This window comes from Manacus candei, unplaced genomic scaffold (assembly GCF_025592945.1).
Source record: "Manacus candei isolate 608988 ecotype Guabito, Panama unplaced genomic scaffold, ASM2559294v1 h1tg000033l, whole genome shotgun sequence".
Taxonomy (NCBI): Eukaryota; Metazoa; Chordata; class Aves; order Passeriformes; family Pipridae; genus Manacus; species Manacus candei.
The window spans coordinates 10,590,218-10,612,962 of record NW_026138081.1 but is presented as its reverse complement, the minus strand read 5'-3'; the positions used below and the strand labels follow the sequence as shown (position 1 = coordinate 10,612,962).

Sequence of the window (22,745 nt, the reverse complement as noted above, 5' to 3'; positions counted from 1 at the left end):
TTCTCTTGCATCCTGTCACTGGTCACCAGAGAGAAGTATCTGACCCTCCACTTCCCCTCAAGAGAAAGTCGTAGACTGCTATGAGGTCTCCCCTGTTTCCTCTTCTCCAGGCTGAACAGACCAAGTGACCACAGCTGCTCCTCACATGACTTGCCCTCAAGGCCCATCATCATCTTTGTTGCTCTCCTTTGAACGCTCTAAAGCAGGACAATCACCTCCCTTGACCACCTGGTAATGCTTTGTCTGATGCACCCCTGGACTTTTCAAACTGCAGAGGAATTGAGTTTTCAGAAATACACCCATTTTTTCTCCCTCTGCATTGATCTGAACCAATCATAAGCAAACACAGCCAACAGAGAACACTTCCCGAGACTGTAATTCAAGCACCCCATGATTTTTACAGTGGCCAAATCAGCAAAATTAATTTGAAACAAATTGGGTATAGAGACTTAGAGCAGCAGGACTCACTCTCAAGCCTAGATAGCATTTTGCAAATATAAAAGTACAAAGGGTCACTGATCTCAAGGAAGGTTTCTTCCACCACACCTTACCTGAGCTTACTTGAGCTCCATGAGCTAACCAGGCAAGTTTCTATAAAACAAAAATTCTGTACTAATTTGCACTTTCAAAAAAATGGGAATGTGAAGATGTAAATGAGGAGCTTATATTTGACTAGATGATAATGAAAAGGGATGCACAAGGCGGAATGTGCTGGTTTTGGCTGGGGTAGAGTTAATTTTCTTCACAGTGGCTACTATGGGGCTGTGTTTTGGATTTGTACTGAACATACTGATAATATAGAAATGTTTTTGTTATTGCTGAGCAGTGCTCACACAGATCCAAGGCCTTTGCTGCTTCTCATACGGCCACGCTGGCAAGGAATTTGAGGGTGCATGAGAGGTTGGGAGGAGATACAGCAGGAACAGCTGACCCCAACCGACCAAAGAGATATTCCATACCGTATGACATTATGCTCAGCCTATAAAGCAGGGGAGAAGGAGGAAGATTGGAGTGATGGCATTTGTCTTCCCAAGTAACTGTTGTTCATGATGGAGCTCCGCTTTCCTGGAGATGGCTGAACGCCTGCCTGCCCAAAAGCAGTGAATGAATTCCTTATTTTGCTTTGCTTGTGTGTGCAGCTTTTGCTTTCCCTATTAAACTCTCTATGTCTACTCATGAATTTTCTACTTTTTACCCTTTAATTCTCTCCCTGATCCCACTGGTGGGAGAGTAAGCAAGTGGTTGTGTGGGGCTTGGTGGCTGCCTGGGGTTAAATTGTAACACAGAGCCAAGGAAAATCACTGTTTTCACCAATGCCACACACAGCAGTGTTATAGATTGTACCTTGAAAATCCCTCAAATTTATATGCAGGTTTTCTCTTCAAATTTAGGAGATGCAGCTCAAAATAAAGAAACTGAAGCTAGAAATGAAGCTGCAGCTTCATTGCCATTGCCTCTTCTGACTGTTGACAGTCTCATTGTTTAGCAATCCCTTAATCAGGGCCCAGCCACCCTCTAGTCCACCCAGGGCTGACTTGAGCGCTCGAGCTCTGCTCATACCTCAGTGCAGTTTCCTATAAGCCTACTCCTTCTTCCTCTGGTTTAGTAGATTTCAATTTAAATTTTAGAGTAACTCAGGGGCTTCAGCAGAATAGCCTGTGGTGTGGGGAGTTGCTGAGTTGACAGTTGCTTTTCTTTCCCATTGTGGCAGAGGATCAAGCACTTCGGAAGCAGCTAATGCTGGACAGCTCTCTGCTTTCCCATCCTACCACTCCCTTCGAGGTAATGCATATGGACAAGTATTCTGGTTGATTCTCCTATGAGTACATCAGAAAGTCTCAGTATATGAGGTATCAGCTAGGGTCCATCTGAAAATCCACTTCACAGCCAGGGGCACGCTGGACTCCCATCTCAATTTTGACAAGCCATGATATGCAGAAAATGGAGTACAGCACATGGAATAAAATGAGTAAAATTCTGAATGTAGCTGTACATACCAAGATGAAGGATGTTTGTATAATTCATGGTCTTCATGATATGCACTTAATCCACTTCACATATTTGCCAGGTCTGCAATACAGCAAGGTGGATATCAAGCTAAAAATCTCATCCTAGAGGCCAAAATAAACTGCCTGGGGTTGCACTGCTATTTCTTTTTCACCACTTCTTGCTTCTCTCCAATGTTCTTATCAGCTTTAAGCTTGTTACAGCAAGAACTTATTCCACCCTCCTCCGAGCTAATGACAGCACATCAGAGAATGTCAAAATCCTGTATTAGGCTTTATTCTTTTATATAAACATTAACATTTCTCAAACAGATTAGTTAAAAATACAGATTTAAACAAGAATTTTTGCAATTGCAATGAGTTATAAAAAACAACAGATTATTTTACAGATTGTTACAAGTGCTTTACAAAGGTGCAGAGTGAAGGCCAGTGGCAGGGGACCAACCTCAAGTGCAAAATGGACACGATACCCTCACCACGGGCATAGCGCTCAGATACACAGCCAAAAAAAACAACAACAAACAAACCAAAAAAGACAAACAAAAAAACCCCGAGCCATGTGAACCTATGCTCTTGGGATGCTCACTGGGCAAGCAAACATAGACCCCTATGACAGAGAAGACTCATGAGACCAAACTACCAGGATACTTAAGGTTACATCTCTGAGATCAGCCATAAGATGATGTTTCTTGGAAAGTAAGGAACATGTTTTACAACAGTATATTTCTCTTCTGTCAGACAAAATATTGCTGTAAATTCTAGAATACTTATGAATGTGGATACTTAAAAACCTGGGGCATAATCCAGTGTGGATCTCACAATGCCCGAAGTGAAGAAAGGATACAAGACCCAAGTGTCCTTCTAAAGCAGTTGGCACTCCTCACACAGGAGGGACCTCCATATCCCATTATCATCCCTAAAACCTTGGAAAGACTTTGGCAAAAGGAAGACAACGCAAGTGGATCTGATTACACGTAATATTCCTGCAGCCCATGATCTGAGAGTTGTGCAGCCCATAGCTTATGCAATGCCCACATATTTCACTAAATGCAGTGTGTCCTCTCTCCTTGGCCAATACATCTTCACACCCACCTTGGAATACATACCACATGCTTCAGATTCTTGGAAGTTTTTGAGATCCTTCCACCACACCTACCTCACCTAGGTACCAGTCCTTCCCACCTATCTTTCTTCTATTCCACTCCTAAAGATAAAATCTATGCCCTGATTTGTTTTGAACTAAAGTTTTCCAGCTGTTAGCAAATCAAAGGTAAATTGAAGTGTCTGAGAACCACGAGATAAAACTGTGATGCGTTATATTAAAAAAAAGTCCACTACTTTATGCCTGACATCTTTTTGATGTACGAACGTTCCCTACCCAGAGAATCTCCCTGTTAGACAAAGGGCACTACATATTAGAGGAATCCTTTTTCCAAAGGAGGGTCAGAATAAAGGGCAGTTCTAGAGATGAAGTCTCATAATAAAGAAATAAAAGCTACTTCTCTTGGAATCATTGTAGAGGGCAGCACATTCAAGAGATTTTATTTATAGGAAACCCAGTGAAACCCATAGAACATCCACACTGACTTCCCTGAGCTCCTCAGATCCAGGTACACTGGGGACCCTGCAGAAGCCTTTCGAGCTGGGTTACTCTCAATAGAGAGCTTTTGGCAAGTTCCTGCAAATTCATTTTCATAATCAGTGAGAAGAGGATCAAAGGGCAAACCTTCAGCATATGCTTAGAGAAGAGAAAGACTCTGAAGAAAGAGGACTTGGGGGGCAGGGGGAAAGGTCTTCATTTCTACCGTTTTCAAATGTTTCACGTTATTCCTTTGGGGTATGGGCACTACCTCAAAACCAACCCCTCCATCTGATCTACCCCAGCTGCCTCCTGCATATCTCACGACAACATTGAAACCCCGGGCTCATCACTCCCCGCATGCCTAGCCCAGGGTTCAGTGCTTTGGAGAGGAGAGGCTGGCTTCTCATTAGCAAAGGCTGGGAGATGGCATTATGTCAGCGCGTCAGCATTCTGGGAGCATGCGGTCACTCATGCACATCCCAGATTTCTGAGAGCAGAGGAGGGAGTTTCTTGTCCTGCAGCCGAAGGGCAAACACCTGTTCAGAGTGGACACTGCTTAGTGTCCGAAGACTGACCAGCTTCATTAACATCCGTGGAAACATCAGGCGGTCCTGCAGAGTCAGGCAAATAGACAGCTGTTAGTAAATTCACACTAAAACTTTAAAAAAGAAAAAAAATATCACAACAGATGATGTATTGTAATGACAATCCTGACTTCCTCTAAACCCAGCATTCACCAGGAGGCTTCAGTGTGGAGGAACACAAACAGTACACCATGTTCCAAAACTCCAGACTTTCCATGCTGGCTAAACTATGGAACATGATACAGGACAGTAGGCTGCGACAGCTCACAAGTCCTGCATTTCCAGCTGCTATCAAAGTGCCACAGAAGGGACAAGTATGACAGCACAGGCAGCAAGAGACCTGTTACAAACAGTACCACAGGAACTGTGTCTGCATAAACACAAAATCAGCTCTCATCATTGCTGGAGATGTTCTGGTCAGGCACTTACATTTGGTCTGTTGATGCAAATGTAAGAATGAAGGGCTTCCACATAGGTGTGCTGCAGCCTCTCCACCAAGGACTGGTCCTGCACATTCGGTCGGTCTGCCAAAAAGCAGGTTAGAAGTAAGGAGATTGCCACAGGCAGTTTCACTGGACTTAACATCCCTGCCTAACCCTATTCCCTCATACGGTCTCTTCCCAAAACCTCACTAGCATTCACCCAGCACAGCTGGGAGGTATATCCATGATTGTAGCAGCTATGTCAATTGTCTGTGACTGTTCTTTCTCAGTGATGTCTCCTGTACATGGGGTATCCAATCTGACTCCTACAGAGGTGGAAGGTTAGAGACCAAACAAACTTACATAGTACCGTTTGGTCTCACATTCCTGTCACAGAAGAAACAAGAAGCTGTCTACTCAAGAGTGATTGGGAAAGTCTCTGCAGCAGGTGAGCCAGTTAGAAAACAAGAACAAAGAAAAAAAGTACTCAATAATTCAGGTCACAAGACAGAAGAATGGAAGTGGCTTCTTGGCAAAGCTCTGTCCTGGCCCAGAGCAATACTGTCTCATGTCCAGGGTATTTTCACTTGCCCACTAGATGTCACTCATGCTGTGGGACCTGCATCACACCAGAGGTGCCAAGGACATTAAGGGGACAATTAAATAGCAATCTCTAAACAAGGAAGACAAATACTGGCCCATTTTTCTATACACTTTTTCAGTAGTTGGGGAATTTGCTTTCTTCTGGAAGTGGCACTATAGAATTCAGAATATAACAAATAACATGCTCCCTTTATCACTGAACTCTATACACCCTCTATTACTCTTCTTCTGCTTGTGACATTCCTTAACTCTACTTTCTTTGCCCTCTGACTCACTACTGCAGCTCCTCAGACCTCCCTGGTTTTTTACCTGCAGAGAAAATGTTGATGGCGATTAAAAGTGCATATTCAGCATCGTTAAGCTGTAGCTCATTCATTCCCTTTGAGAACTCAAAGATGGGGTTAATGAACTCAAACTGCAGACCTGAAACAAACAGAAGAGAACAAGGTGAAGCAGTAACAATTGTCTCCTTCCCCTCATGGAATAAGCTGCAAGAAACCCACTGCAGTACATCAGGGAGTGGGGAAGACAGGCAGGCAGGGAAAAACCCTTACATTATGTTCCAATGAAACCTCCCTTTACATCCACTACTAGTGAACACCAACAACAGTGGCTGAGGAGTGGGGTTCTAACTATAAAGTTATGCTATTTCTGGGTTTTCCTAGAGCCTTAGATGCCCCACAGCACATCACCGGGCAACAGCTAAAGGAACACATCATTTATCAGGTAAGTCCATCAAAAAGTCAGAAAGCTACAAGTACAACATCTACACTTTCAACTCTGACACCATCACCTCCTTCACATCCAGTAGCTCTCGTGCTTTCAGCGAAAGCTTTAGTACCGTGATCCAGATTCATCTGAAGTCAGTCTGAGCTGAAAACATACAGTTCCAAGAACTCTGAACTATGCCATTTCCTTCATCTCAAAAAGCTGGGAGAGCCGAGGCAGAGCCTGACTGAGGCCTCCAACTACCTCCTTTGATACATGCAGTCAGGCAGAAATGCAGTGATATTTATTGCCATTACATATAGAGACCACTGTCAAATCAGGTCTTTTTGTGCTATGTAATCATGCTGAAAACTTCAGGCCTCTCCTCCAAAATAGCATCCAAGTTTCTAATTTCCTGCAGCACAACTGCATCAGAAAAGGAGAAACAAAATGGAGGGAATTTTTCTGGCTGCCTACTATTTGCCTTCCTAATAACCTGAAAAAAAGGCTACCAGGAAGACTGTTGAAAAGGAAAGTTGTATATAAAAGTCATCCCAAGTATAAATGGTTAAAGAGCTACTCAAACAATAATTAAAAAAAAAAAAAATCACATGAAGGACAGCTAATGTCTTGCTTTTAGAAATGCTGAAGGTACATACTTCCTGTTACTTCATCTGAAATTATAGACACTCATAGCTCCTGAAAAAACAGAGTTCAGAAATCACGCCACCACAGACCAACATATACTGGGACGATAAAACATCTAAAGCAATGTGTGGGGACCTTCCATGCACGGAGTGCATATAACCACATTAATGTCCTTACTCGAGGTGTGTATCCGGATTAGCAAGTGATACACTTGCAAAGGAGAAAAGACTGTGGTTTGAATTGCTATGATCTGATACAGCTCTATGACCACATCACATCTCTACCAGCAAGGAAGTTCACACCAGCTGCTAGCCCTAGGTGGACATTTCCTACTAGATTTTCATCCTTTAAGAGTCCAAATTTTCCCAAGCAAGTTCACATCTGGAAAAAGACATGAACTGAACTGGTAGATCCATATTAAAATCAAAAAATATATGGCTTTTGAGGCTATTGGTCTGGTCCTCTTCTAAGCTTCTCATCTGACCCCACATACTATTTCCAGAAGTCCACATTAAAAAGGAAAATATGTAAGAACACAAGACACAGGGAAGGAAGAAACACCTGTCTAATGCACCACCTGCTTTGGCGAAGTCATCCCGATTATAGCTCAGGTCCTTAAGAAAGGTGATGCTCTCAATCTCTGGATTATAGCGCCGAGATGTCTCCAGTAACATCACCTGAAACCAGAAATGGATATACTTGATTTGAAAATAGGAAAAAACGTTACAACATCAATAATTCGTTGAATGTTGGAGCATCTCTGAAAAAAAAACCAAAAAAAAACCCCAAACAAAAACTCTCCAGTTTCTCTCAAGAGTGTTTAAAAATTCCAAGATAAATTCTGCTGCATCCTTTGTGGTGTCTGCTTCTGGGAAAGGGGAAGTTTCTGCTTATCACTACCAAGGCACTTGTCTTATTCTCCTCCATGACCCTTTGCCAGTATAACCTGGCACTGCAGTAATGGTCCCATTACTGAGATCCTTCAGTCCACCATCCCAAAAAAAGGCATGGAACTAGTTCTCCATGTGGGGAACTCCAAATTCTTTCATCTCTGCTACTATGTACTGTGGTGGAGCCAAACTCTCACCTCTATTGTAGATGTCTTCAATAAAGCAATCTGATCTTCCCTGGTGAGCTCCAGGAAGCCAGGTAGTTGCTTGGCAAAGTCCACAATCTCTTGCACAGAGATAATTGCAAGTTCTGTAAAGTGAGCAAAACGCTGCTGCCTCGCTTCACGGTTATTAGGGTCAGGAATCTGGGGCCACGGCTGTGGGAATGGGAAGAGACAGCATATATATATAGAGATATACAGAGACACAGAGAGAGCGAGAGAGAGAGATGTATGTGAGAGATTAAGCCGGGACAGAAAGATGAAAAGATGAAATGAACAATGAAAGAAAATGAACCAACATCAGAACATCATCTTTTGCTATTCTTTACAGAGCTTTAGTCCACAGAGGAAATGCCTGAAGTACGTCTGTTCTCCCAAATATTTCACCCAAAACCCAACTCCCCAAACTTCAATTTTTCTTAGTTTTTGTAAGCTTGTAGATTTTTTACCGTCACTTTGAGCCTGTCTGTGAATGAGCGCTGGTTGCACTGTTGCTGAGCGGCCACAAGCTTTTTTATCATGTTCAGCTGTTCCGGCGTTAGTTTGTGGGAAGGGCTTGGCGGATTCGGAGGGTTTGGACGCACCACAACTGTCCGAGCCTGATCGTCTTCCTGCTTCTTCAGTTTCTTCAGTCGGATCTGTTCTTCAGACAGAACATCTAAAGCAGGAATAGCCTGTGATCAATCGTAGAAGCATACTGGAAACTACACTAAACACAGGGTAATGTGCTGTGGATGGAAAGTGGAGATCACAGCTGCCTGTATCTGGCAGAGCAGAGTGTACACAACACAGCAGACAGTGATACTGTCATTTGTTTCTCCCTCTATTCCCGCTTTAAGTTGTTCCATTACCTTTCTTCTAATCATACCATCATGCAAAGTGTTCACAAAGGGCAGAAGCTCCTTTCACGATGCCCTGCAGATCTCAGAAAAACAACAGTGACTTTCCCCATTGAGCAATTCCCTAAAATGTCATGTTATAACAGATACCAACAAGTGCTCCTTTAACATGCCATGGTGCGTCCACTGTATTTCATGCTATTCTGCTGTTATGCCTTATTCCAATATTGTTAATTTAACAGCTTGTGCATTTCATCTTCCTCTTCAGAGGTCAGAGCCAGTCCTGGATGGATTTTGAGAGTGAAAGGATAATTTGCTATACAGGCCATCTGCAGCAAACTGTAGAGCAGTAACATGGTGCAAGATGAAGAGTGAAAGAATAGCTTTGCATAAAACGTACTGAGGACCAACCACAGGTCCTTCAGGAATAGGGTTAGAAGTCTTCTTCAGTTGTTAAATCAAAGGAGATGTCATTTGGATGTAATATGGTAAGGAACTGAACAAATTGGAGGCATCTGATTTATGGGGGGCTAATGGGGTCCATCTGTCAGAGAAGGGGAAGCACATCTTCACTCATAGGCTTGCCAGCCTGTGAAGAGGGATTTGAACTAAATTTGTCCAGGGAAGTGACATTATAGAGGGGGTCTGTTACAAGGTCACCTGACCAGAAAACTGAGTGGAGCAGGCCCTCTATAGACAGACAGGAATGGCCTCACATTCACAAGCCCTGGTCTTCTTGGGAGATTTCAACCACCCCAATATCTGTTGGAGAGATAACACAGCAGCGAATAAGCAATCCAGGAGGTTCCTCTAATGTGTTAATGATAACTGCCTTCTCCAAGTGATAGAGGAGCCAATGAGCAGAGGTGCTGTGATGGACCTTGCTCTCACCAAGGAGGGCCTGCTGGAGAATATGAAGCTCAAGGGCAGCCTGGACTGCAGTGATCATGAAACGATGAATTTCAAGATCCTTGGAGTAACGAGGAGGGAGTACAGCAAGCTCACTGGCCTGGATTTCAGGAGAGCAGACTCTGGACTCTTCAAGGATCTGCTCAGGAAAGTACTAGGGGATAAAATGCTGAAGGAAAGAGAAAGCCCAAGAAAGCTGTTTTTAATATTTAAGGAGCACCTCCTCCAAGCTCAGGAGCAATGCATCTCTAAACTGGAATGGCATGGATTTAACAGATGGATCAGAGATTGGTGGATAAGAGATCGGATGGTGGTTAAGAGATTGGTTGGATGGTTGCATTCAAAGAGTTGTGGTTAGTGGCTCAATGTGCAAGTGGAAAACAGTGGCATTCCAAGACGAGTGGCATTCCTCAGGGTTGGTACTGGGACCGGCACTGTGTCGTGCCGTACTGGGAATGTCTGTGTCAGTGACACGGACAGCGGGACTGAGCACACCCTCAGCAAGTTTGCCAACGACACCAAGCTGTGTGGTTGTGGTTTACAAGTTGGAGGGAAGGGATGCCATCCAGAGGGACCTTGACAGGCTTGCAAGGTGGGCCTGTCGAACCTCATGAAGTTCAACAAGGACAAGTGCAAGATCCTGCACATGGGTCAGGGCAATCCCAAGCACAAATGGAGGCAGGGCAGAGACTGGATTGAAAGCAGCCCTAAGAAGGACTGAGGGTGATTCTGTGAACTGAAGAATTCACTGATGTGAATGTAGAGAAGGTTTGTTGTTTCTTTAAGCCAAAGTTGCAAAAACTATCTGAAAAAAATCCAAAAAAATAAAAGGAAAGTAGCAGATATACCTGGATTCAAGGGTTATCTTCCAGAGAATCATCCTATAAGTTAATGATAAACAACAAGGAGCAGAAAAGGGACTGACTGGGAAAAAACCTCCGCATCTTCAGGAACAAAGATAAATAAACAAAGCTTGACTTACAAACAAGATTTTAAAAATGCTGAAAGATTCTTCGGTCGTTTTTTTATGCACAGGTAACAAAGACACATAGCGGCTATACAGGAAAGCAGGGCCCAAAACTGAACAATTATACACTTACGCTTCTTAAATGAATCATGTTAAACATGAAGACAAGAACTGGAGAATTACTGTGAGAGAGTACTCTGGAATTGGAAGGATAGATAAAGAACATAACACATTCAAGCTGAGAGGGCCCTTTATCCCCGAATTTTAACAGGGAGGATGCATGCACAGGTGCATGCACACACAAAATTTACCATTCTAACAGCAAAGACATTCAATACAATTACCAAAATAAGGAGGACCTGTAAGATTAGAGAATGCTACTCACAGTGTTAGTTTAAGAAGGCAAGTAATTAATTCAAGTGATTACAGTCCCTCAACTTGGGACTCAGATGCACAAAGGATTTATAACTGGTAACTTGTCACTTGGCTATTACTGAATCTTGAAAACTGCCTATGTGCAAGTTTCTGCACCATGCTAAATTCAAAGCAATCTAACTTACTTGGTTTGCCAGGAAGGAACTATTTAACCTCACAGTTCACACTGGCTTAAGAACAATAAACTGGCCATGAATAACTTCAGTCTGGGAATTAGAAGAATGTTTCCAGCAATTACAAGGGGGAAGTTCTGGAATGACCTTCCAAGTGAAACAGCTGGAGGAAAAAGCCCTCCGTTTCTGTCAAAATTAACAAGGCAAATTTGCAGTAGGGATTACAGCATTGACAGGAATTGCCAAGCTCTTAATAATAACGCTTTTGACCTAATTTTCCTGAGTTGTCTTCAACACAAGACAATGAGTAAATACAGAAACATACTGAGGTTCCCTCTATCTACCTGCAACAAAAGAGAAGTAAAGTGAACAGGCAGTCTTACCACATCACTTTTCAAATATATCTGGTTTGTAGCTCTCAGGAACAGGGGTAAATGAGGTAAACACAGCATATGTAATGCTGATACAAACCAGTGAGACAGATACTGATCTGTTTTGTTTTACGCTGGAAAAAACAAACAGCATGTCTCCTTGGTGTAGCATTATTTTACAAGATGTTTCTGAAATACTCCCTGTTCCTCACTGTTCTGGGTGCTGGATGTCAGAAAAGGAGACTTCACACAGATCTAACATTAATCAAGCATCCATTCAGTCAGTCTTGGCCACCAAAGGGATGAAACTTGGATGCCTTGGCCAAGGAGAGCTGTTCCTGACATGTGAACAGAAACACTGGTGAATATTCAGGAACAACAGCCTTATTACTTGTGTGAGAAAAATAGCAGATTTCACTAAAGGGAGCAATGAGATCAGCTCTTGCACAAACACAGCTGCAGTACTGTGGTGCTGCCCTTGACCTCTGTCACAAGCTCACAGTAGGAGGCAAAGGAAAGTGCCTGTTGTTCAAGGAGCATGGTGACCGATCCTGCAGTCCCAATCACAGGACAGAAGCCTGAGTTTACTGATACACTTCACAGCATTCTGAAGAATGTGCGAGTCCTTCCTCTGCTCTCACAGTCCACAAGTTCTTATAAGGAATAAAGCAAGGCTGCGGCTCTCAGCACACCAGTGGTGTTCCACTAACAGCCTCACCTCCCCATGTGATCTCTGCTAAGCTCTCAGTGACTTCCCACACACATTTCAACACACAGCCTGCATGGCTGTGTCCCCTCCTTCCCAAGCATTCACACTGCCTCCTGCTTTACACCCATCACCCCCACAGCCTGCTCCCACACGCCTCCTGTCCCAACACCACCATGCCCCCATGCACCATTTCCTGCACTCACACTGCTCCCTCATGCCCGCTTCCTGGCACTTGCGCAGCCGGCACTCCTGGCACTTGCGCCGCATGTACATGTCCATCTCGCACTTGCCGCCGTTCTTGCAGAGGTACTGTGCTCCCTTGATGACGCTGCGGCGGAAGAAGCCCTTGCAGCCTTCACAGCTCAGCACGTTGTAGTGGAAGCCAGAGGCCTTGTCCCCACACACGCTGCACACTTCGTTTCCCAGCATCTTCGGGGCTGGGCCCTTCTTCCGCTTCAAGGGGGGATTTTCTACTGAAATGAACAGTACCCAGGGGAAAAAAAAACAAAACAAAACAAAAAAAAGCACACATGAAGGAGTATGTTTGCAGCTGACTGCCACATTCCTTAAAATAAGCAGTATCCTCACTCAAACCCACCATCTCCCAAACACATGGATGAAAAGATCCTGTTTCACACATTCCCCTTCTAGACAGGCATATCTTCTGCAACAAACTAACTACTGACATAATCACTAAGGTTCACCTCAAATATATAAACAAATACAGCTTCACACTTGCTCCTCTCCAAAACAGAGTGGAAGAGCCAAAACATGTTCAGGTCAGATGCTCTTCTGCACTTTCCAGTTACAGTTAAGTTCCCAATGTGAGAAAGACCCACAAAAAAATTGACCTGAAATCCAAGACTGTGCAGAAAGTAAGTTTCTTCAGAACTCACCTCCAGTTCTCCTAGCTCTATTCTCTGCCATACTTATGCACAAGAATAAGGAAAAATGGTTCATCAATCTAATAGAGACAAAAAAACCAGTCCTGAAACTGCGACCCTACAAAAAGCAGACTAAGTAGGCAATCCCTGTAACTGGAACACTTAGGGAAACTGTCAAGACAAAACACAGCACCTCGAGGAGTGTATATACAGGCAAGCAGCACACAGCACAAGCTCTGTGAGTCTTTGGAGCCCCAAAGCCATCATTTCTTCTTCAAGGAGGGTGCTCCCCACTCCTAAAACTGAAACGCTCTCATAGTGACAGTTCATTTACTAAACTTTGTTATTCTACCTGAAACACAGGCCCTGCACTACTGCTTCACATTTCAGATGGTCTTAGGCAGCAGCTCCCAGCTCTTCCTACATCATTCTGAGAGATCTTAATATTAGCAGCGGCTCTGTATTCTGAAAACATCTTTGGTTTTCTCCAATGCACCTTAAATTAAGCATTCGAGCCTACTATCTCTCTCTCTTTTCATTCCATTTAACTCTAGACAGGCCAACATCTGACATTCTACACAGCTCACAGTGCAGGTATTTTTCCGTATGTCAGATATTACAGATTCTTCTATGGCAGCTGTTCATAAAGATTACAAGCAACGTCTTGATAGGTCTCCAGATTATGCTTAGATATGCCTGGAAAGCCTTTACACTGGAATTAATGCATACAGATAGGTTTGCAGGACGCAGCTACTGCATTTCCTGATCAACATCAGGTTTACAATTGCATGTCTAATTTTTGTACTTACTGTTCTAAAACTTCTAATCCTTACTGTTGTTTACACTTACTATTCTGCTCAAGTTTCTGAAAGGGTAAACCATTTTAGGTTAGTCTCAGAAATCATTATTAGTGTTCCTCACTACATATTAGTTTTCAGTCATAAGTATCTTCTTGTTGATTTTCAATCCCACTGACTTCACAGAGGCCTGGAGGCCACTCATTTCAGCCTGCACTTCTCACTCTCAGCAAGAAAATGTCATCAGACAAGTTAAATTTCTGATATTCTCCTTTCTTGTTTGACTCACACAATATATTACCAATTATTTCTCCTCACACAGTATGTTACCAAGAGGAAATTATGCAATGTATACAGTTATTTCAGATTATTTAGTATAAATATATGCAATGGTATAACAACTTTTCCAAAGCCTTAAGTGATGTTCATATGCTTCTGAGGAACAGCAGAGTAATCCAATGACTTCGAGAGATGAATCTGTCCATCTTGTGGATTTCTTAGCTGCCTTTAAGACGTTACATAAACACCTTATTACCTTTTCTATGACTGGTTTATTGAGACAGACAGGCTTATTCTTTGATCTATGTAAATTATTTTCCATCTCTGAACACTAAGCATTTTAGTTATTGTCATTTTCTGTAGTTAAAGATAACACAAAAATAGCGTAAGAGATATCAAGCATCAATGCCATCTTTAGCTCTCATTAGGGTTCTCCTTTGGAAGATACGCTATTATATTTTTTTTTTTTCACATTTTGTGACTTTTTTCCTTGTATTTTTGTAAGGAAACAATCTATCAATTGCTTTCTTTTCCTGTCCTCAAATATGGTTTAAGGACTTTTATTGGCTAATATCTTACCTTTTAATTACTCTCTTTGTTTCTACTCTACTGGTGAGTCCTTGTTCAATGTTCAGATTACCTCTTCTTTTTATATCAGGGATTGCCCCTTGCCTCACAGTTGAGCAAATACATTTATTTGTCATATTTTCATTAAGCTGCTGACACTATGCACATCTGTTTTCCTTTTTTACCTGTTAGCTGTCCAGAGATGCTACACTATGTCGTCTTACAGTTTTAAAGTGTAGGATTGTGGTCATGAGCAGCAATTTTAACTACAAAATCTCCATTCTATTTCCTGATGCTCTTTAACCTCAGTTAACCTAAGAAATATGTAGAGGAAACTTCTACCGTCTTCCCGTTATATGAATCTGCAAAAATCTATCATTTCTTTGCACCACCTATCCTTGTTGGATTGTCACCTGTAGTAAAACTTTATTGCTCAGCAGCTTTTGATAAGGTTAACAAAAATAAATTCATTTTAGTGCCATGAACCCAGCCTCTAAAAGGTCAAATAAGCAAAATATTTATCACCTACATAAACCCAGTTGTCTTCAATTATCAGTAACTGATTCTATTCTTAGACATTATCTCTGAGTGCCTCAAGCACTTCAGAATTTGCCCTAAAATTTTGCCAACTATCAATTCTGCTTGCAGCTGAAAGAATGGACAGCCTTTAGCTTGCATGGATTTAGTAAGAATTTTTCCATACCTGCATGCTCAGGGGGGTTCTCTGAGCCAGGGAAGAGCGAAAGCCCTTCCTCCTCCATCTCAAATACACTTGCCACCCTCTTCCCATGATCCTGTGTGCTGAGTTGAGTGGGACCCATGGAGGCCACACAGGAAGGGCTCACTGTAATCTCATCGCTGCAGCATTGTTTCTGCCAAGCAAGGGGCTGTAGGTGTCTTTCTTCAAGGTCTTTAGTTTTTCTCTGCTACTCAAAGTCAGAAAGGAAGTACCTGTGGAAAAAACAAACAGATGCAAAAGAGGTAAGAGTTCAACTATTGAGATATTAATTTCCAAAATCTATTAAGGGCTGCACCACAAGCAAGCTTCAAGATTTCATTTCCTTAATTAGCTTTGTTTTATCTTGAAACACAGTATTTGAGCAAACTGTGGTAAAAGGTACAAGATTAGCACATCCAGGTGCAAAACTATCCTTTGATTGCTGAAAGATTTATCAAAGCAGAAGAAGTCTTCACTATTGCTAACACCACCAGGACACTTCAGCCCTGACCTCTCCAAGTGTGTAAGAGGGAAATTTCAGACTTTATAAGCAGTGGCCTTTGTTAAAGCTTCCAGTAACAAACAAATAGCTCATTGCTGCCAGCTGCCCTGGATTTTGTAGTATGTATTGCAGAACATACAGAAAACTGTACAAGATAATTATTTAGCAGAGACTATAAACACTGAAGTTCCCTATTAATATCAGTAGCCAAAGACTGTGAGAAAGATCGATGATGTATCAAAGATGATAAATCCTCCCTTCACTTACAGGTAACAACTGAAAGCCAGCATCATACCTATAGCAAATGACCATGATGCCACCCTCAGAAATAGATTCACCACCAACCTACTGAGGATAGCTTTTCTGGAACTTAGACACCATACTGAAAAGCATTTTCATTATACAGCCCGAACTCCACTACAGAACCTGAAATTGCAGAGCAAATCCAATCACTTCTTCCAAAAATCCCCACCTGCACAGAAAAAGGCCCTACTGATTTGACTACACAGACTCAGTGAAACTGATGCAAACTGCTAATGTAAACACCCTTAATCTGACTGAACATGCATTTGATCAGTTGATCTTAACTCAGTGATTTACCAATGCAAGCTAAAGAGATTAACTGGTTTAAAAAGCAACTACGTGAAAGGCCTGTACCAGTTTAACTTGAGTGATTGAGCTCATGACTGGAAGCCTGTCACTCTCTGAAAGACAAGAGGTGACAGAAAGCTCTGCAGCAGATCAAATACAAAAGTATCAGGTAATTAGGGGTATGCCTCACACACTGCAGTGCTGACCATCAAGAGGCAGAGGACCCACCATCTAACATCCCTTCTTCCCTCCTGGATATCTGGACCAGACCATGCAATTTTTCTTAGAATGCCAAAGACAAGGATGAAAGCAATGCTTCCACAAACCACCCCCCTCCCAGTACTCTAAACCAGTCATTAAGTATAAAAGCAAGTCATACTGTCAAGCCTGCTGAGCTCCTGCCATCTCCCATTACACTGTGGATGCAGGTGTTAAAACCCACAGGGCACATTACTTCACGTGACCTTTATAAATACAGCCTGACTGTATAAGCAATTCAGAGCTCCCTCCTCCCCTTTGGTGCATGCAGCCACTGAATTGCTGGGGAAAGAAAGAGACTATCTAGGACAAAAGCAGTGACAGCAAATATGAAACTCAAAGCCATATAAAGGAAGAAATTCTGCCGTGGGAGGCTACAGTGTGATTTGCAACCAATTCAAAGAGACTCACGGTCCTCAAAGGAACAATGTGGCTATCACAACCAACTTTTTTTTTAAAAAGTCTCCCCAGAAAATCCTGCAGCAGCTGAGAATCTTGGAGAGGCACAGAACATCAGATGGAGACAGGAACTTCACTGAAACAAACCCACACCCGAGTTGTATTCCCAGTTCTATGTAAGCTCCTCACTGATGCCAATATCAGATGTCTCCAGATATGTTTGGGCATGAAATAAGAAAGGTAAGCATACTGCCTATGTTCATCTCCACATTCCTTTAAACCATGCAATAGACTCACTCAAAGATTAATTATTGTGCAGAATGAATCACCAGCAGCAGTACCACAGCAATTTTTCAAAGGAAGAGTTTGATCCCCCAGCTGAAGAACTGAGTGACAGTGCTCAGGTCCCACCGCCTTCAGTTCAGTGACCCAGTCTTACTGCATCCCAGCCACAATGGCAATGTATTCCAGAAAAAAAAAAAACAGGAGAGTACAGTTTGATGGAATTTCAAAACTGTGTGATCCACACAACCCTGACTGACATTGCAAGAGTGAAACTTGCTGTCAGCAAGACATCTGGAGCACAAAGGGGTGCATCTAAGAGACTGTAGACATCCTGAGAAGTCTGCAGCTACCAAGAGGGAAGGGAGTATAAATTCCTGTGCACATCCAGGACACAGCAAGGGGTAAGTCCTACCAGCCACTATCTTCGTGCTGTAAAACAAACACACGTGTTCCTGCTTCATGCACCAGCGTCCAGTCTTCCCAAAACAGAATGGGTCAGATAGGAAAGGTTGCTTGTCTTCTCTGCTCCTAAGACACAGCGCCTTTTGGTTTTGTAGGTGCAGTAACAGTTGCAGGCTGTGGAAAACTGACCTAACTACAAACAGCAGCACTCTAGTGCTAGGTAAAGAAACCCAAACTACCATTTTCCACACATGTACACAAGTGAGAGGTTGTATAACTAGACTCAGGACTTAATTTTCACAGAAATGCATGAGGATTGTTTTAAAATGAGGAGAAATCTTGTCAAGTTTTGTACTAAGAATCATGTTATTAGAGATTCGCATCTTCCGATCTGCACCACCACTTCAACTGAAAATGCAGAAAGGTGATGCAAGCCATAACTACAAGAGGGAACACTGTCTTCTTGACATAATCTGCTATGCTGCCTCCCACTGTCTGTCTCAACTCCTTCGGTTTTAGAACTCAGGACTGGCCAAGTGACAAGAAATGAAGCAATCACTTCTAATCACTTCAGAGTCTTGAACAGAGGAACCTGATGACCAGACATATTCCAGTGAGGAAACACATAGAGATGAAACGCTGAGGGAAACAATTTTCTGCCAGCCCTTGCCACCCATGTATCAAATATGACACTAAACACTTCTGAAATGTGTCGCCACCAGCCTTGCTCTACTCCATTTCTTCCTTCTTCCCTTCTTTTGAGACAACTGAACAACACAGATACTGATGGTCTCCAGATAGCACTCTTGCATCAGAAAGTACTGCTTTTTTCAGAGACTAAAGATGGTAGCCTTGGCTCTTGTACATCATGCTAAATGCCAGAAACATTCATCACTCAGTCCAGCAAGTCTCATCCCATTCTCTCAGCTGGAGTCCTCTTCCAAGCCAGATGAAGCACTTATGCATTCTTCTGGAAGTCTTTGATCTGATCTGTCATCAACAGACACAAAGCTACAGAATATACCAAACTATTGTCTAACATTCATTGAGGATAAGTAAAGGAGATAGCATTGACCAGCATAGCACATAAAGAAACCAAATAAGCCAGATGTAGTTACTGTGACACTTCTGCTAAACAGTGCTGTCCTCTCCCTGTATTTCCTGTTTGGTGCCTTCTGTGAGAAGTTTAACGATCAGGAATCAGACCAGGTGCAAGCATATCTCTGAAGAAACTGTGCTATGGAACACAGGAATAATCAGAGGAATAGTACAACGAGCCCTTTACCTCCAAATACTGGCTGTTCAGATAAAATAGAAGATTTTTAGGAAGTTTGTTCAAGTCTCTGGGATCTTTCAAAACAGGATTTACTCATCACAGTCCTTGCCCTATAAATTACAATATCCAACAGTGTTCTGTCAAGGGAAAAATATATGGCTATGTTTCAGTTCTGTAATGAATCACAAGCATACATCTTTTGCTCTGCAGCATGTCAGCATCAGCAGAAGAGATCTTACATTTGTATACATATGTTAATATGACTGTGCTTGCTCTGTGTCAACAAGACTGTGCCTTTGTGCATGGGCTGTTGGCAAACAAATGCATTTGACAGGAAGGACTATCTTTCAGAGGTAACCAAATCAGGGATATAATTTGGTATTTTGGATTCTAAATGTATTCTAACATGCAATACAAGTGCCAGCCCCCAGTGTCAATCAACATCTGAAAGCTGGGCCCACTGCAGTGCATAATGGGCAATCAACAACTCACACAGTGATGGCACTACCTTGGGTATCAAATGCTGGCTGCAGATCTAAATGGCCAAGAAAAAACATCCACCTGTTGGACTGAGATTTTACAGGACACTACAGCACCAGCACAAAGCTAAGCCCTTTGGGAGACGCTGCTGTTCCAATCCTTTCATAGGGAGTAAACATATTTTGTGACCCAATGCTCTTCCTATACTGTGTCTGGTGCAGCAGCCAGAGGATTTTCACAGATCTTCCCTAGGATCTTGGTACTACCTTGTAGCTGTCTCAGAGAAACAAAGATTATTCCCAGCTCAGGTTGGCTCATTCTTCTTTGTTCCCTCTGCATCATCACATTTCTGTAGAAACACTGGAACAGATAGAGGGGCTCTGAACAGGGCAAAAGTATACATATAACAAGTTTCAATTAGGAAAAAGTTGAAAGAGATACACCTTTCAAGACAGAAAAAGAATCTGTCACTTTGAAAATTAAGTAATATTACACGTGAAAACTGTCAAAATTTATGAGGAAAAACAATCACCTTCAGGTTGACAACAGGAGGGACAAAACATGAAAATGCAGGGTGTGCAAAGCAGTGCAACAGGATACCATAAAGAATGATTTTGAACAGTATGTTTATGAAGAATGGGAAAAACAGTTCTGCAACCCTCAGGGAACAGACTAGCTCTGTGCCCCTGCCGTGAATCCCTCTCTACAGAGAACTGAAGGGACACAGTTTGAAATCGCATTATCCATTTTGATCTCTCAGAAGCATAAAGACAACCACAAACTGGAAGAAGTCTGTAAGCCACCATCAGTCCCAAGCTGATAAAGAAAAGCTTCGGCCTCCTGATTGCTTTCATTTGTTGTCCAGCTAAGCTTCAGCTGACCATGAGCAGCTGCCCAAGCTTGTAGCACTGGTCTGTGAGCCTTTTGAAGTTGTTGCCACCTCTGACAATTATGCAGAAGAGTCCTAGAAGTCAGTCCTGGCTGTGCAGCCTGCTTCCCAGGGATGGGCAGCTGCATTCTAGTCTCTTGCCCTCAGCTTAAGGGTCTTATTCTCACCTCTCCCACTGGCTCTGAGTTTCAGAGCCTGCCCTCCACCCCCACCCCACTTTGGCTTTTACTCCTGCTGCTGACCAACTCCTTTATTACCCATGACTTTGCCGACTTTTGGTATGGCCTTTTCCTACGCATTTGTCTCGTCCTTTGAACTGGGTTCTCACTGCAGCATCCAGCTCTTGCTGGCTTTAGTCTGGTCTCAACACAAAGCATGCCGTCTCCTACCCAGGTCAGGTATGGAAACCATGGCAGAGGTTCAGAGAACAACAGCAGAAGTGACTAACAACCGAACAGATTAAAATAAACAAACAAGTGTCAATTGGAAAGAGTACTGGGAAGAGAAGCGGAGAGGTGTAACGATGGTGTTAGGATCAAAAGTATTATTCTGAAAGACGGTATGCTTAAAAGGAATAGAAGAAAACCAAGGAAGGGAAAGTCAGGTTATTACAGAAAAACAACCTAAAGGTTGGAAGGAAGTCTGGATAACTTTCCTTCCAAAATTAGACCTTATATTACAACTAAAATGCAAAAAGGTCTGTGGGTATTTCTGAATCTGAACTAAATAGGACTTAGGCACTCTTCACCCACAGAATAGCTATTATAAACAAACAATGGCAGCAACAGAAGTTCCAAGCCAGTTGCACCCTACATCAAGCAAGAAGGAACACAGGACTGAAACAACTGAACAAACGGGTTAGCAAAGTGAATTAGGATCATAAAGCACAACTGTACCACCAAACAGAATACAATAATTCAGGGAAAGAACAAGCCCAAAGTACTTTTGCTTTGCTCCACATAAAAAAACCAAACTCACTCCTTGTCCATGATCTGCAGAGTACAAGATTCCTTTCCTACATAGTTTGTGGATTCCCCCCATTTTGGGAATAGGGCTTCCCAAATTTTATATCAGATGATGACAGAATGTGCTGACGCCAGTCCAACCCGGGGAGCTACAGGCTCTGCAAAGCAACTCCTCACCCCCAACAGCAACTATTTTGCAAGTCAGCTCTCCTGTTCACATGCCTCATCCAGCACCAGATGCTTCCTCCCCTCTCACCTGCCTCTCATTATACCTTGCCTGGCAAAGGCTGAGGTTTTGAGTTTGTCCTTCCCTACCTCACAGTTTCTGCCTGATCAAAGAGTGCCATGTCAACACATGGAGCAAGAGGAAAAAGAGAGCATATGTGTGACCACTTTCAGTGTGGGTAAGATCCTGAAATGGGCTGTGCCTTTATGTTTCCTCCCTCGCTCTCTCCCGACTGCCAGATGTCCTTGGTTCTGCAACTGAGAGGAGGAGAAAGGAGACAAGGTTACTGGAGTTCATTCACACTGCGCACAGGGCTGTTCTAGCCTCTCTTCCTGTTTGCAAGGAAGTATCGGTCCCTCTAACAAAGGGAGGGAGAAAGAGGCAGACAAGTGGATAGGGGGAAAGGGAGAAGGAGAGGAAAGGGAGGAGAGAGAGGGGAGGGAGGCGGGGAGAGGGAGGGAGGGAGATTATGGTAAGACGATAGACCGTTTCCTGGAAATGAATAACAAGTGATATCAGGAACAATGTGGCCACCTTGCTACCATGAAATTCCTTTAAAAGGCCATTGACACAAGTTCCCTTGAACCCTGGAAAACAACATAAGCCTGATCTGGGTAACAAATCTCCAGCCCATTCTATCCCTTCTAGGCTTTCTCCTGTCGCCTCAGTTTTCAAGCTTCTGGCTAACCTAGATTATAAACACCTCAAGAATGGCAAAAACTAGGGAATGTACCAGCTTACAGCAAGGAAGATGTTACAGTAGCAGCATCCCACCATCTTTCCCTCCCCTCCAAGTCATCCTGTAAAATGACAAGTCATCCTTCCTCAATTCTGTCTGGCCAGGTGAGCTGTGAAGCCAGCGTCCCAACACGGGAAGCAGACCAAGCACACCCACTTCAGAGCGACACTAACTTCTGCAGCACCCACCAGGATAAATATGGGCAGAACTTGCTCTTTACAGCTGAACTGCAATAATCCCCCATGTCTGGCTGCGAATCCAGCTCATCGACAGCTCGACACCACTATCACACCGACCTTCAGATGGCAGGAAGCAAAACTGAGGCTTTGATAGGGGCTTCCAACAGGAAAAATCCCATCTGTGCTACACCCAAAAGAATGAAACACACAAAGCAGAGCAGCTACCCCCCTCCCCTGCTAGCAGAGAAGCAAAGGGCAGCTCAGTGCCACTCCTTGGGAAGGGAAAGGGAGGGGATCCAGCC

General features: G+C 43.1%; 1 protein-coding gene across 7 annotated transcripts in view; it reads right to left on the bottom strand.

Annotated features, from left to right (window-relative positions):
• Window positions 1-2,267: 2,267 nt before the first annotated feature.
• Window positions 2,268-22,745, bottom strand: part of NR1H3 (nuclear receptor subfamily 1 group H member 3) — a 31,194-nt gene continuing 10,716 nt past the window's right edge. For 5 of the 7 annotated variants that reach the window (XM_051791923.1, XM_051791922.1, XM_051791926.1 and 2 more), the window contains exons 2-9: window positions 15,238-15,485; window positions 12,211-12,480; window positions 8,114-8,322; window positions 7,641-7,820; window positions 7,131-7,230; window positions 5,507-5,620; window positions 4,602-4,696; window positions 2,268-4,199 (exon numbers count right to left, since the gene is read on the bottom strand). In XM_051791923.1, the coding sequence (XP_051647883.1) occupies window positions 4,053-4,199; window positions 4,602-4,696; window positions 5,507-5,620; window positions 7,131-7,230; window positions 7,641-7,820; window positions 8,114-8,322; window positions 12,211-12,480; window positions 15,238-15,355 (1,233 nt within the window). In that variant the 5' untranslated portion in view covers window positions 15,356-15,485 and the 3' untranslated portion in view covers window positions 2,268-4,052. Of the gene's footprint in view, window positions 4,200-4,601; window positions 4,697-5,506; window positions 5,621-7,130; window positions 7,231-7,640; window positions 7,821-8,113; window positions 8,323-12,210; window positions 12,481-15,237; window positions 15,486-19,711; window positions 20,479-22,745 lie in introns of those variants that run through there. The other 2 variants (XM_051791924.1, XM_051791928.1) reach the window with 2 other exon arrangements.